The following is a 13,744-nucleotide window of genomic DNA, read 5'->3' on the forward strand; positions in this document are numbered from 1 at the left end:
ATGTTTCTTTTGGTATATTCAGGATACTTAACATCAGGTAGGCATTACTAACTGGAAAGAATATTGGAGAGCAATTGCTCCTAAGAGCAACTGCAGACGGTAGAGTGATTAATTCGGTGAATCACCCAAGGAAGTGGGCGTTCTGCCAGTGCTGGCCCCGGGCTCCCTGCCACCCTCTGCTCTGAGATGGATGCCAGCCCTCCTGGGGCTGCTGACAGATCGCTGAGGAGGGGTAGGGTGAGAGGGAGCCCATCCCAGGGGGCGGCACCCACAGCATGTGAGCTGCTGTTCGGCCTCGTTTCTGGAGGTGTCACTAGCTTCCAGGGTATTTCAGTCCAGTTCATTTATCTCCCGGGTGGCGACCCTAGACCCCAATATCCTTACTTTATAGACCAAGGATCACCAGCCGTTCAGAGGAAAACATTTATCTATTGAATCACGCAGGAGCAGAAAAACAGGGTAGGGGCAGGCAGATCATGAGTTGGGTGTGACTGGTCCCTGGAGCCAATTGGCCAGATGTGGGGTGGGGTCACCTCAATAGAACATGTCCTTCCCAATTCTCTAGCTCAGGCCACAGAATTTGCAGATGGCTGGGAGGAGGTGGAAAGAGGGATTTGCTATGCAGGGTCACTGTGCAGGTCATCTTTGGTGCTGGCTGTATAAACTACTGCACACACATAAAGTCAGACACATAGCATATCTCATTCATCCACACATCAGCTTATTCAATTTATGCTGCAAATACTGATTGGACACTTGCTGTATCCCAGGCACCCTGGAAGGCACTGGAGATACTATTGTTAAGATTGCTCCCTTTCTTATTACTTCAATCCAGCAAGGTGAAACAGGGCTCTAAATAAAGCAGTTAGGGGGTTTACGGTTTTTCAGTATGTGTGGTTTTCTCTCAAATATTTTGAGTCACAAACTCCCATTATGAGTCATCAATACAAATGGGCAGCCTAATGAATCTAATCAACCTGACCTCTCAATCAATGAGGGTTGGCAGGGAGGTTCTCCCTGATTCAGGTTCAGGCTCAGGTTTCTGGAAGGGTGGCCAGGATGCGCTTCTCATTTGTCAGCAGAGGAGCCCACTCCTAACATAACAACAAACCAGCCTTAGCCTCCAGAAGGATTTCTCCTGCTGGAAGCTCCATGGTGCAAGGATATGGCCCAGAGGGAAAATCAGTGATGGGTGCCTAGGCAGAGGAGGGAGGAGACATGAGGACCCTCACAGGGCTACACTCCCCGTGGTCCTACAACTCCAGGAAGTAGTGGATTGCTAGAAAACATAGCAGAGGGTGCTGGGCAACTTACCAACTTGCCTGGATTGACCTGGCCCTGCCAGTTGTTTGCATAAGGCTAGAAAATGGGGCATCACCACCTATTGGAATGTTTTCCCCAGAGAGGACCTCCAGCATGGTTTTAGATAAGCTGTGGCCTCACTGGTGTTAACAGAGACCAGAGCTGTAACATTCCCTATATAACACATTCCTGAGGCATTTCCAGAAATGATTTGTTGGTAAAATGTGTCTCACACAAAATATCCCCAGTGAGTGAGGCAGTCCCCACCAGGAATGTAGCATAAACAACTACAAAGAACAAAGATGCAATGGTTCATTCCTACAGGGCAAAAACTAAGTCCTTAGACCTGCATAGGTTTCCTGATCTCAGGTCCTGGAACATGGTTTCTAAGTGGGGAAGATCCCATCTCTTCATCTGTGAAATGGCCGTGACAATAACACTGTAGGGAGTGTTTCAAGTGAGATGTGAGCGGAGCACCAAGCACAGTCCCTGCCCACAGAAATACTCAATACATTTAAACTCCATTATTCGATGAATCTGGTCTGGCAAGTACAGGCCTCTGTTCTCTTCCCAGCTCCCATGCTAACACGCTATGTGACCTTGAGCAAATGAGTTTCTCTCTCTGAACCTTGGTTCTCTCATCTGTGTTCTACAGTGTTGTCCTGAGTGTGTTCTGGAACCCCTGCAGGTTCTGCCTAATATCCTGACTCCGGGGGGAAGCTGAGGGGACAGGGCCCATGCCTGCAACCTGAGCAGTAATCTTCATTTGTTTTCTGGTACTGTACTTCTGTGTTGCAGCTCACTTGGAAAAAAAAAAAGGGGGGGGGGGGGCTTCCAGGTCCTTAAAAATGTTTGTAAACCATGAGTGAGATCTAAAGCCCCTTCCAGGATCTAGTGTCTTTTAGAGCAGGAGACTGTGGCTCACCCTACCTGCAGACAGATGCTGGCTGTAGACCATTAGGTCACAGGACCTGCTGCTCTTTCCCTGGACAGCCCCGTGCCTCCCTGCTCATGGGTCACCTTCTCCTTCAGTGCCACCTCCCTCAACTGTGCCCTTTGGAACCCTACCTCTTCAACCCACACCTTCCTTAGGATGCTTTCTTTGATCGCTGGGATCATGGAAAACTCATCTCCTCCTCCTCGGAATGCCTCTGGCCTTCTGCTTATACCTCTGTCATATCTGCTTTTGAAGTCACTTATTGCAATGTGTTATATCCTCTGCTTGATCATAAATGCTGGAAAGGCAGAATCCAGCCCTATGGACACTTGTGAGTATAAATACTGGGTGCTCAAGCAATGCTGATAGAAGAGATGACTGGATGGGGCCACCCAGTAGATGTTAGAACCTCCAGGCAAATTTTTATACCTTTAGACAAACTCAGGAAGAACAATTTTTTAAATTTACTGATAATCAATTTCCTTCCCCCCCTCAAATGAATAGGTTAATATAGACATTTCTAATCAAGTCAATGAATTAATGGCTACAGAGCAGAGCCTACAGCATGCCTGATGTGGTCAATTCCACCCTGATAAGGATGCTTCCATGTTGCTCTGATGATGACTCCAGGAATCTGAGAGCATCAGCTGAATTCACACAGAAGGAGGCACCTAGAAGGGCACTTAAAAGCTCCTTCTTCTAAGTCAGAAAGACAGGTTTGAATATAGACTCATACTTGGTCATTTTCTTAACTTCTAAGCCTCATTTTCTTATGTGTAAAACAGGCATACGACAATAGTTGTCTGAGAGAGTTAGAGATTAATACAATAAAGCATGCAATAATGCCCTGTGTATGGCAAATAGTGAGTGTTCATTCAGTATATACAGGTTATTATTTAAAAGCAACAAGAAAACCAACATGATTAACAGAAACGAATAGAAAGCAACTTGCAGGCCTAAACTGCAGGCAATACCATGGTCATCTTTATAGGAAAAGCATAGGAGGCTGGGGGTACTCAGTGGCAGAATTTCAAACCATCAAGGATTATTTAGACAAATGACATCCTGAGGCACATCAGCATCATGAGGATCCCTAAATGTAACAGTTTCCCTGAATTCCTCTAGTTCTCATGTAGACCTGCAAAGCCCTCATGATCTGACCTCACTCCTATCACTCTCCTCTCCACTCATACAGCTCTGGTCATTTGGCCTCCTCCCAGGGCCTCTGTGCACCCCACAGGTCCCCTCTACGAGGTCTCGGCACCTGCTCTTCCCCTGCCTGGATACTGCACCCTCAGGTATTCAGGTGGTTAGCCGCCCCCTCCTTCTCATGTCACTGCTCACAGGTTATCTCATTAGAGAGAGCTTCCTTAACTTCCCCCCCACCATCACCATCACCTTGCCCTGCTTTGATTGGCTTCACATTTGTCACAGCTGGATTCTGTTTACCTGGTTGTTGTCTGCCTCCCTCATCTCGAGGGTAGGCTCCATGATACCTGGGGCCCTGGCTGCTCTCTCTATTCACTGTGCAACCCCATCATTAGAACTGTGCCCAGCGTGAAGACATAAAGCAGGTTCTCAACACACACGTCGTTAAAATGTCCTCCCTGAGAAGTGCGAAACTGTTTACAACCCGCACATTCTGGTCAAGAGTCTTACCCTGTCAACATAGCAGCGGGAGGAGTGATTTCCACCGAAGTTGCATTGGTGTTTGGGTTGAGATTGTCGGTTTTTATAACAAAGAGCTTTACGGTTGGATTTGCAGCTCCTGCCTAGGAAAAAACAATAACAGAACCGGTAGTGGCAAAAAACATAACATCATTACACAGGTTTAAAATGATATAAAAATGTCTGCATTACAGCCATAAAATTATAGTAATAAGACACATTAAAAAATTTAATATAGGGGCACCTGGGTGGCTCAGTCAGTTAGGCATCTGACTTTGGCTCAGGTCATGATCTTGTGGTTCATGAGTTTAAGCCCCAGGTAGGGCTCTGTACACACAGCTCAAAGCCTGGAGCCTGCTTCAGATTCTGTGTCTCCCTCTCTCTCTCTGCCCCTCCCCCACTCACGCTCTGTCTCTCTCTCTCTCAAAAATAAACATTTTAAAAATTCAAAAAATTTAATATAGAAGATTTAATATAGATAAAACGAACATAAAAGAAAGTCATGAAATGCAACTTATTCACATTCAGGCAGAAACATATGCTGACAGCCCAAAGCACTCCTGTTTAAATCATGGATGTTCATAATTTATGTATTTTGTGCAAAGATAAGCTTTTGAAAAATCAATTCTATTATTTTGCAAATATACTTTGACTCCAAAAGACAAGAAGTCTAATGGCTGACAGCTAGGAAGAATACCTTGGGTTCAGTCAAAGACACAACCCACCAAGAAAATGAGTTTACCTGAGTCAAGAGCCAATAATGCTAATTAGGAAGCAATCATTTGCACTCCAAATTCAGGTTCATCACATTTGAGCTTTGCAATCAATATGATGACAGAAATCTACAAAACTTTTTAATATATACACATAGATCTTCAATTGACAAATTAGTTAGAAATAATATATTTTTAGTGAGAGCGTTTTATGTGTTTTTTTTTTGCCAGTTTCACTCATCAAAAAATAACATTCCACTGAAAATACATCTCTATATTTAGTCTCTGATCTTTTTTTTTCTTTTAACTTCCTCTGTCTTCCTAAAATGGCAGCTCTTCATGAAGCAAATTGAGTGAGTTGGTAAAAATAAAAATCCCTTTTCCCAAGTTGCTTACAGCAAAAACATTTACTATTAGATTTTCCTATGGATGATACTGTGGCCATTAATATTATGATACTGGTGAAGAATCCTGGTTCCCTTCTAAATCCTCCTCTTCCTCAGCTTACACTGCTTAACAGAGCTGTTCAATTATCATAAGCATGCATCCCGGAGGGGAGAGAACAGCCTTGAAAATCAAGATGTGACACTATTATTCCAAATGCAGGACGTGTGAAATTTACATTAGGGCCAAATCTATACTAGAATCACCGAAACTAGTCATGTGTCTGTTAATTAGCAATACAACCTGATGCACAACCGAGCTTTTCAACTTCATCGAGGGCACACTCCAACTTCTACAAATAAGATGAGTTTGTGATTCAGTGACAGCCTCTCTTTTCCTCCACTGAAACGTTTTTATTCCCCCTACCTCTTTCAAAAGCATTTCCCCCATCTTTTTCGGCTTGTCATTCCTCAAAGTTTTTGGAGAAATTACAAAACCTTAAATCACACTCTTTCCTGGGATAATAAAAATACTTTAAAATTGCCAGATGCTGTTGACTTCAGCAAGAGTAATCACAGCAAGCTGTTGAAGAGAGACTGACAATATTTTCATTAGCAGGAAAGGATTAAATGAAACCATTCTCTTCCCATCAAATCACGGAACCACCATGCGAATGGGAGTACAGACCTTTGGATATGGAATCCGCATAGTCATTGGGTACTGCAGTGACTCATCAGAGTAGAAAGAGTATTCAATAAGTGGGACTTGTGTGTCGTTAAATTGGGCATATGCTAAAAAAGTGCCTTTTGGAGACCACCACAGAGCAGAGTAGGCACTGAAGATTTCCTCTGAAAAAAGACATAAATTGTTCTGTTACAAGAAGTAGCTGATAAATTGGCTTTGGCATTCAAAATATTGTTCTCATTAGCTTTAGTAATTACAGTAGAGTTCAACTAATGAACCATTTTGCATTTGCTGGGCTTCCAAATTCAGAGTAATACAAATGAATAAAAATAAAATCTTCAAGGATAGATCTGGATTGTGAAAATAAGTAACCCGTTGGACCATTTTAGAATATTTTAGCACACAATATTTAATATAAGCTCTGCATTTTTTTTCTTTATCTTATAATCCTCTAAATTTATGCCGCAAAACGTACTAAAAGTAAATTTCACACAAGGGGCTGATTCTCCTTTCTAATTTTCAAACAGTCAACATGCCAGCATACTCTCCCCAACTGGGCTCAGTTTGTACTGAGCCCGCAGGGTACTGGTGGGTGGTGTGTGGCTCCAGACTATCAAACTAATATGGTGCCCACACTTTACTACTCTTGGCACAAACAAGGTGTGGGAAGGATGAATTTAGAATGACAAGGAGCTCCGTGAGACCCCTATCAAGAAATACCTCCTTCACTTAGGCTAGAAACTAAAGACTCCCATGGATTAACACACTCCTCTGGTGTATCCATTGATGGTGAGAGAAGAGGGTCAAAGAGGGAGGCAAATGAAAGGAAAGGTCTTGCTCTCCAGAACACTGTTGGACTCATTCTCTGGCAAATGTAGCTCCTTCCTATGTTGATTGTGGAGTCTATTCTTGGGACTTCCAATCTCTGGCTCTTAAAATGCCAAAACCTCTTTTACAGAGGGCTCAGGTAGAAGAGATGGAGACTCCTAGTCTTTTATGTAGATTTTTTAAAAATTTATTTATTTTGAGAGAGACTGAGCATGTGCACATGCGCACGCAGTGGGGAGGGGCAGAGTAAGAGGGAGTGAGAATCGCAAGTGGGATCCCAGCAAGGGGCTCTATCTCACCACCTTTGAGATCATGACCTGAGCCAAAATCAAGAGTCAGACACTTAACTGACTGAGCCTCCCAGGCGCTCCTCTTTATGTAGATTTAACCCACATATCTCATGTTCTGCTGTGGGTGTAAAGGTAAAAGCAAAAGCATAGAGACTTGAATCTCAGAGTTAGCACATGCCCCAATCACTTTTCTGATTCCTGAAGCCTCTTTACAAGTTTCTTCTCAATGCTTGTTTTCAATAATAGTAACGGTTAATAGTAGTACCAGTGACAGAAACAACAACAGTCACAACAAAATGTAATACTTATCATGATGAGCCACTAGCATCCAGTGTGTGCTAACCATGTGCCAGACACTGATAAGCAACCGACATCTATTATTTCAGTTAATCCTCACAGTAGCTTCCTGTGCAGATGAACAAAGAGAACAGGCTTCAAGAGAATAGGTAATTTGCCCAGGGTCATGTGGCCAATAACTGAGAGAATCAAGAATGAATCCAGACTTGTCTGGTTTGAATCCATGCTTCTCAGCTTCATGCTCTATGTCCATCCATGCCTATTCCAGCTCTTCCAAGGAAGAGACAACCTCCTCGGTAAGGCAGCCTGCCGCGCTTTGTTTTATACCTATGTCATTAAGTTACTTTTGCATAGCAGTTTAGAATTTAAGAAACACTTATCTGATACAGTCATGATGAAGATCTTTAGGTGAGTCTATTCATATCCCATTGTACAGAGAAGGCAACTGAGGGGGGTTAGACTGAAATAATTGCCAGAGACAAGAATAAGGGTACAGGACTTGTGAGTCCAGGTCAAGGGGTTTCTACTGAGAACTTCTTCATATACTGAGTTGATGTCTCATTCCTTGTGCTTCTACCCATTGGTTCTAGTCTAAGATCAAGATGCAATTACATAAAATGAATACAATTACAGCAAGGCTATGGTTTTTAAAAATGTTTTTAAGTACAGATAGCAGGGAGTGTTCTGTGTTTTGAATTGGTAGTTATTTGTAATACAGAACATATTTTTCCATATCGTGATGTATTAAAACCATTATTATAAAACTACTTCTGGCCAAACTCAAAGAGCTGAGAATGAATAGTAGGAAGAAGGGAGAATAACAAAGGAAGGAACAGATTTCCAGCCCTTCCTGATACAAAGCTGGCTGTGAGCACAAGTGTCTATGGCAACCTCTCCCCCCCACGACTTCCCTCAACTATCCCGTGATACCTCCTGTCCAGCCTCTCCAACCTGCCTTATGTACTCTCTGAACCTAGTGCCCTCCCCTGAATAGATCAGTCAATTCACTCTGTGATGATTATCCCCTGGCAACTTTGTCTTCCTCTCTGGGCAGAGTTCCTTGACAGCAGTAGTTGGTTAGCATCTGTCCCTGCGTCTCTAGAACCTGACGCAGCACCTCACAGGTGACTGGCACTCAGCGTGAATTGCACTCAATTACCCACACCCCCACTGTCAGCACGACTACTTGAGGGGTAAGGAGTGCTCCATCTTCCAAATTTATTTCTTTCTCTGTCCCTTTTCATCCTTGCTCTCAAAATTCTCATTCTCACCCTGAGGTTAGGTAAACTACACTCATACTTCAGAGTCAATGTCATGCAATTAACTTCATACTAGAAGATAAAGTATTATTATCATTTTTACAAAAGAAGACACCTATTAACTATGGTAATAATCAATTGGAGAATCATGAAATAAGGCAAAGTGAAAACACAGGGAAATTGAGAGAGGAAGCCATTTGGGAACAGGGGGTGGGGCAAGGGACACATGTTCCAGATGATCAGCTACTCTGTGAGTGTCCCTCCATGATACAGCACATGGCCCTGTCTACACCTTGCAGCTTTGTTTGTTCTTTTCCTTATGAACCTATAGACTCTCAGAACATACTCTTTCAATCTTATACTCCACAAGTCATCATGGCTGCAGTGGAGACCGGGGCTCTAATGGGAAGGTGGATCCAATATACGGAGAAGCAAGTGTGCCCTTTCCAAGTACGGATCATTCATAAATATACAAAACCAATTGTAGGAATTTCCCTGTAGGAACTCTTTCAACGTTTATTTATTTTTGGGACAGAGAGAGACAGAGCATGAACGGGGGAGGGGCAGAGAGAGAGGGAGACACAGAATCGGAAACAGGCTCCAGGCTCTGAGCCATCAGCCCAGAGCCCGACACGGGGCTCGAGCTCACGGACCGCGAGATCGTGACCTGGCTGAAGTCGGACGCTTAACCGACTGTGCCACCCAGGCACCCCTCCCTGTAGGAACTCTTAAGTCTCATTTTCTAGAGATAGGCCCACAGTGGAACCGGGAAGCCATTCCTTTGCTTGTCATAAAAATGCAAAATGAGTATTTCCAGCTATTCTCTAGGTTAGAAAGGACATTAGTATTAGGTGTGTTCTTATCTTAGAGATACACTCCGATGTTACAAGGAAGCATCGAGTCACAGCTTTGGGAAGAGGCTTTACCTAGTGTCCACTCTGGGAGTCCCTCAGGTTGTGCCAAGCTGTCCAACAGGTGTTAAAGATGTTTTTCAATCGCTAAGTAAATTTCATTATCAGTTTTAATCAAATCTTATTTATGGGCCATGGGGATTTATCTTTCCTTTAAAGTGATTTTTGTTGTTGTAACATTAGCCGTTTAGTGGAACTGGACTTGAACTGGGTAAGAACCAATATTACGTTATGAAGAAAAACTTATTTTTTTTAACTATGAGGAAAAACTCATAGGATGAACTAAGGATGGGCACTTAATAAGCATGAGGCAACCTTGCAAACAGTTTGGAACAGTCTCAAAATGGCCTTGTACCTTGGCAACTATAGACATGAAAAATGTCTTGTTAATATTTTCTAAAACTCTACCCTAAAAGGAAGACTAATCCTTTTTTAATATTTTTAGTTGTTTTTTTTTTTTTTTGCCCATTTTGTCCCCTAAGCCTTTCTAATTATTTTTTTCCTTCTTTAAAAACAGGAAATTATGATTTGTCCAAGTTCAAATGAACACAAATCCTCTGTAAAACAGATGCTTTCTTCCTCCTCTAGTCTCCAACCTCCAGACAATATTTTGTCAGCTCTTGGAATGCTGTGGGAGTATTTAGCTTTCCTCAGTAACTCTGGGTTAGGTAGGCCCAGTTAGAGAAACATCTGATGTTAATCTGGAAGCTTTTATGCCCCAGTAAAGCAGAAAAACTACCTATACAGAAAGGCCCTTTGTAGGAGGAGACAGAAGACAACAGGGGCATTGAGAGACAATGAGGACACAGGCAAAACTAGCTACTGCTAAGAAATCCTTGTGCTGTGGGACACCTGGCATTGTCAGTGCTAAAGAGATTTGATGACATTTAAAAGAAATGCAACTTATTTTGAATACTATTGAATTTCTCCATTTTAAAAGAAATGTTTAACTATTAAAAAAAAAAAACCTTACAGACTTTCGAATTTGAAAAAGCTTTAAAGTCTCTACCTTCATAAACCCAGTCTGCTATTCCATTATATATTGCATTTTCTTCCCCGGTCCAGGTGATCCTATGACTTGATGAATTTGGTTCGTTTTTAACATAAACATCATTTTTCCAAACGTATGCCTAGAAATATTGAAAAAGAGATTAATAAGTAATAACCTGCTATAATATATCTTATCCTAGAGTTAAAAAATATCTATCAACTATTTTATCCTCAAACAATAAAGTATGCAAACGTGATGACTACCTTGGGTTATTCAATTTCAGCAAGATAAAGAGTCCTTTTCTATCCTCCTCACATTTTAAAGATGCTAAGTATACAGCTATAACCTCCAAATAATACTAAAGACACTCTTCACATATTAGAAACAGCTTACAACCACCACCATGTGCATGCTGAATGAAGTACATGAGAAAGACCCAGGAGGCTGACCACTCTCACACAATGATGCCTGCTTCGCATTGCTTTCTGGGGGCTGGGGGTTGAGGGAGTGTGGTTGCATGTCAGAATGGAGAGTTCCATCTACAAATGAACATCCCGCCTCCTGGTCAGTTTCTTTTGGACTTCTGCCATTCTCCTAGCACCATAGAACATGGAGGTATATCTATAGTGACAGAGAGAAGGCCACAGAACGAGCAAGAAGCAGGTACACCTCAACAAACGAACAAAACAACAAACTCAGTACAACAGAAAATAGAATTGAGGAGTTTAAGCGCATTTTTCCAGTATGTAGACAATTCCCCAGTAGCAGTTCAGAAACTTTTAGGAACCGTATTTACTGTGTAAGACCAGAAAAATGCTATTTTAGGCAATAACACTCTATTTGATAGTGAAGTATTTGCTTCCTAAGTGTCTGTTCTGTATCAGGGAAAGTAGCTTCTGCCTGTCAGAACTTTGAGCCACTATGTTTCTCTGAAAACAGAAGAGACTCACTAACCAATTTATGACCCTCTGGTGACCATGTGATCCACTGTGTGTTGTTTGGAATTTTCTCTTTTGTAATCAGCTGCCTGAAAAAAAAAGATAAAAGGAAACATTACCAAATGAATAAATCACAGTGGGATTTCTTCTTTTCAAAAAAGTGTTATTACACTAAAAAAGCTTAATAGCTTTTATGAGGAAGTCACTGACCTTTTATTTAAATCATAAATGTCATATGAAGCTGTGTAAGAATGTCTCCATTGCTGTAAAAGAAAACAGACATTTCAGGCTCCTGTGATCCTTGATAGTTCAGCCACTTGATATAGGCACATAAGAGAAGATGTAAAGTAATATAACAAATTGCATAATTCTGTGTCACGTTTTGTGGTTCCCTATCTCAATCCTTAGAATTTGAGAATTAGGAAGAGATTCTCAGAGACCATCTGGTACAAACTCCTCAGGACCTCACCTGTAACCTAGCTCTGGCTTCACCCCTGCCAAGGAAACTTCTTGGGATCACAGTGCTCCCCACATGCTACTCCCTGGTAAACATTACTCCTAGCATTTACCATAGCATGTTAAGTCCACCTGTTTAAGAAAATGCAGATTTTCACTTTTCAACCATCTTATTTACAAAATATTTCAAAGATCTATAGTTTTATCGCTGGTGGTGATGTGGAGAAATACTCTCCTACATTGATCATGAAAATACAAAGTGTTACAGACTTTTTTGAAAGCCACCTGGTAATATATATTAACACTGGAATATATATCATCAATATTTTAAACAACGGTATCAAATATCTAAAATATGAAAAGTGAACCAAATCCAAATAAATGAGAAGAAAAGAAACAATAAAGGTAAAATCAGTAATCACACAGAAAATGAACAGTAGAGAAAAAAAAATCAACAAAGCCCAAAACCGGTTCTTTGAAAAGATGAATAAAATTGCTAACACAGTAAAAGTAAGGGGGGAAAAAAAAGACCAGTGAATGACCAGTATTAGAAATGAAAAATGGGATTAAAATGGGATTAAAAGATTTTAAGACCTGGGCACCTGGCTGGCTCAGTCAGTAGTAGAGCACAGACTCTTGGTCTTGGGGTCCTGAGTTCAAGCCCCATGTTGGGCACAGAGCCTACTAAATATAAGATAAAATAAAAATCTAAAAAGAAAAGAAAAGAAATGAAAAAAGCCATCTTGTTTGGGACCTGGGTGGCTCAGTCGGTTGAGTGTCCGACTTCAGCTCAGGTCATGATCTCATGGTTCGTGAGTTAGAGCCCCGCATCAGGCTCTGTGCAGACAGCTCAGAGACTGGAGCCTGCTTCAGATTCTGTGTCTCCCTCTCTCTCTGCCCCCCCCCCACCCCACACTCTGTGTCTCTCAAAAATGAATAAACATTAAAAAAATTTAAGATTTCAAGACCATATTACCAACATTTTTGGGGGGGCCAATAAATATAAAAGTTAAAAAAGGGGCAAATTCCTTGAAAATTAAGTTATCAAAACTGAGACAAGAAAAAATGGAAAATCTGTAAAGTCTCATATCTAATAAACACATTGAATCAATCAATAAAAATATTTGCACAAAAGAAACTCCAAACCCAAATAACTTTACCAGCAAACTCCGTGTTATTAACCAAATGAGTTGAAAACTCACACATATCTAAAAACCCTACAAATGTGTAGTGTCATTCATAATTGCCAAAACTTAGAAGAACCAAGATGTCTTTCAGTAGGGGATGGGTGAGCAAACTGTGGTCCATCCAGACACTGGAATATTATTTAGCAGTAAAAAGAAATGAGCTATGACATCACAAAAAGACATGGAGGGACCCTCACATGCCTATTGCTAAGTGAGAGAAGTCAATCTGAAAAGGCTACATACTGTATAATTCCACCACATGATATTTTGGAAAAGGCAAACTAATGGATACAGTAAAAAGATCAGTTGTTGCCAGGAGTTTGGAGGAAGGAAGGGACGAAGAGCTGGAGCACAGAGGATTTTTAGGACAGTGAAATATTCCATATAATCCTGTAATGGTGGATACATGTCATTATACTTTATAGTAATTTACCAAAACCCATAGAATGTACAACATAAAGAATGAACCCTAATGTAGACGGTGGATTTTAGTTAATAATAATGTATCAATAATGGCTCATCAATTGCAACAAATGTGCCATACTAATGCAAAATGTTGATAATAGGGGAAAGTGGGACAGAAGTGGTGGATGATGAGGGAGTATATGGGAACTCTGTGTTTTCCACTCATATTCTATAAATCTAAAGCTATTCTAAAAAAAAAATTAAGTCTGTTAATTTAAAAATAAACGAAGTAGAACTATACCAGAATCCTTGGAAGAAGTTCCACGTGGTATCATTGAGTGAGAAATGCAATTTACAGAAAAGTATGGAAAGTAGGATTTTATTTTTTATGGAATAAGCAATAACTAAAAAATATCTATCTTCACAGAATGATTGGATAGTATAATACACACACACACACACACACACACACACACACACACACACACACACAC

General features: G+C 41.2%; 1 protein-coding gene across 3 annotated transcripts in view; it reads right to left on the minus strand.

The window, feature by feature from the left end:
- The window catches only part of DPP4 (dipeptidyl peptidase 4), a 109,062-nt gene that overhangs the window by 35,939 nt on the left and 59,379 nt on the right, over positions 1 to 13,744 (minus strand). For all 3 annotated transcript variants that reach the window (XM_040475193.1, XM_040475194.1, XM_040475192.1), the window contains 5 exons: positions 11,413 to 11,465; positions 11,219 to 11,291; positions 10,283 to 10,403; positions 5,692 to 5,852; positions 3,899 to 4,011 (listed from right to left, as the gene is read on the minus strand). In XM_040475193.1, coding sequence (XP_040331127.1) covers positions 3,899 to 4,011; positions 5,692 to 5,852; positions 10,283 to 10,403; positions 11,219 to 11,291; positions 11,413 to 11,465 — 521 coding nt within the window. The remainder of the gene's footprint in view (positions 1 to 3,898; positions 4,012 to 5,691; positions 5,853 to 10,282; positions 10,404 to 11,218; positions 11,292 to 11,412; positions 11,466 to 13,744) is intronic.

The sequence above is a fragment of the Herpailurus yagouaroundi genome, unplaced genomic scaffold, assembly GCF_014898765.1.
Source record: "Herpailurus yagouaroundi ecotype Mexico unplaced genomic scaffold, PumYag 140, whole genome shotgun sequence".
Taxonomy (NCBI): domain Eukaryota; kingdom Metazoa; phylum Chordata; class Mammalia; order Carnivora; family Felidae; genus Herpailurus; species Herpailurus yagouaroundi.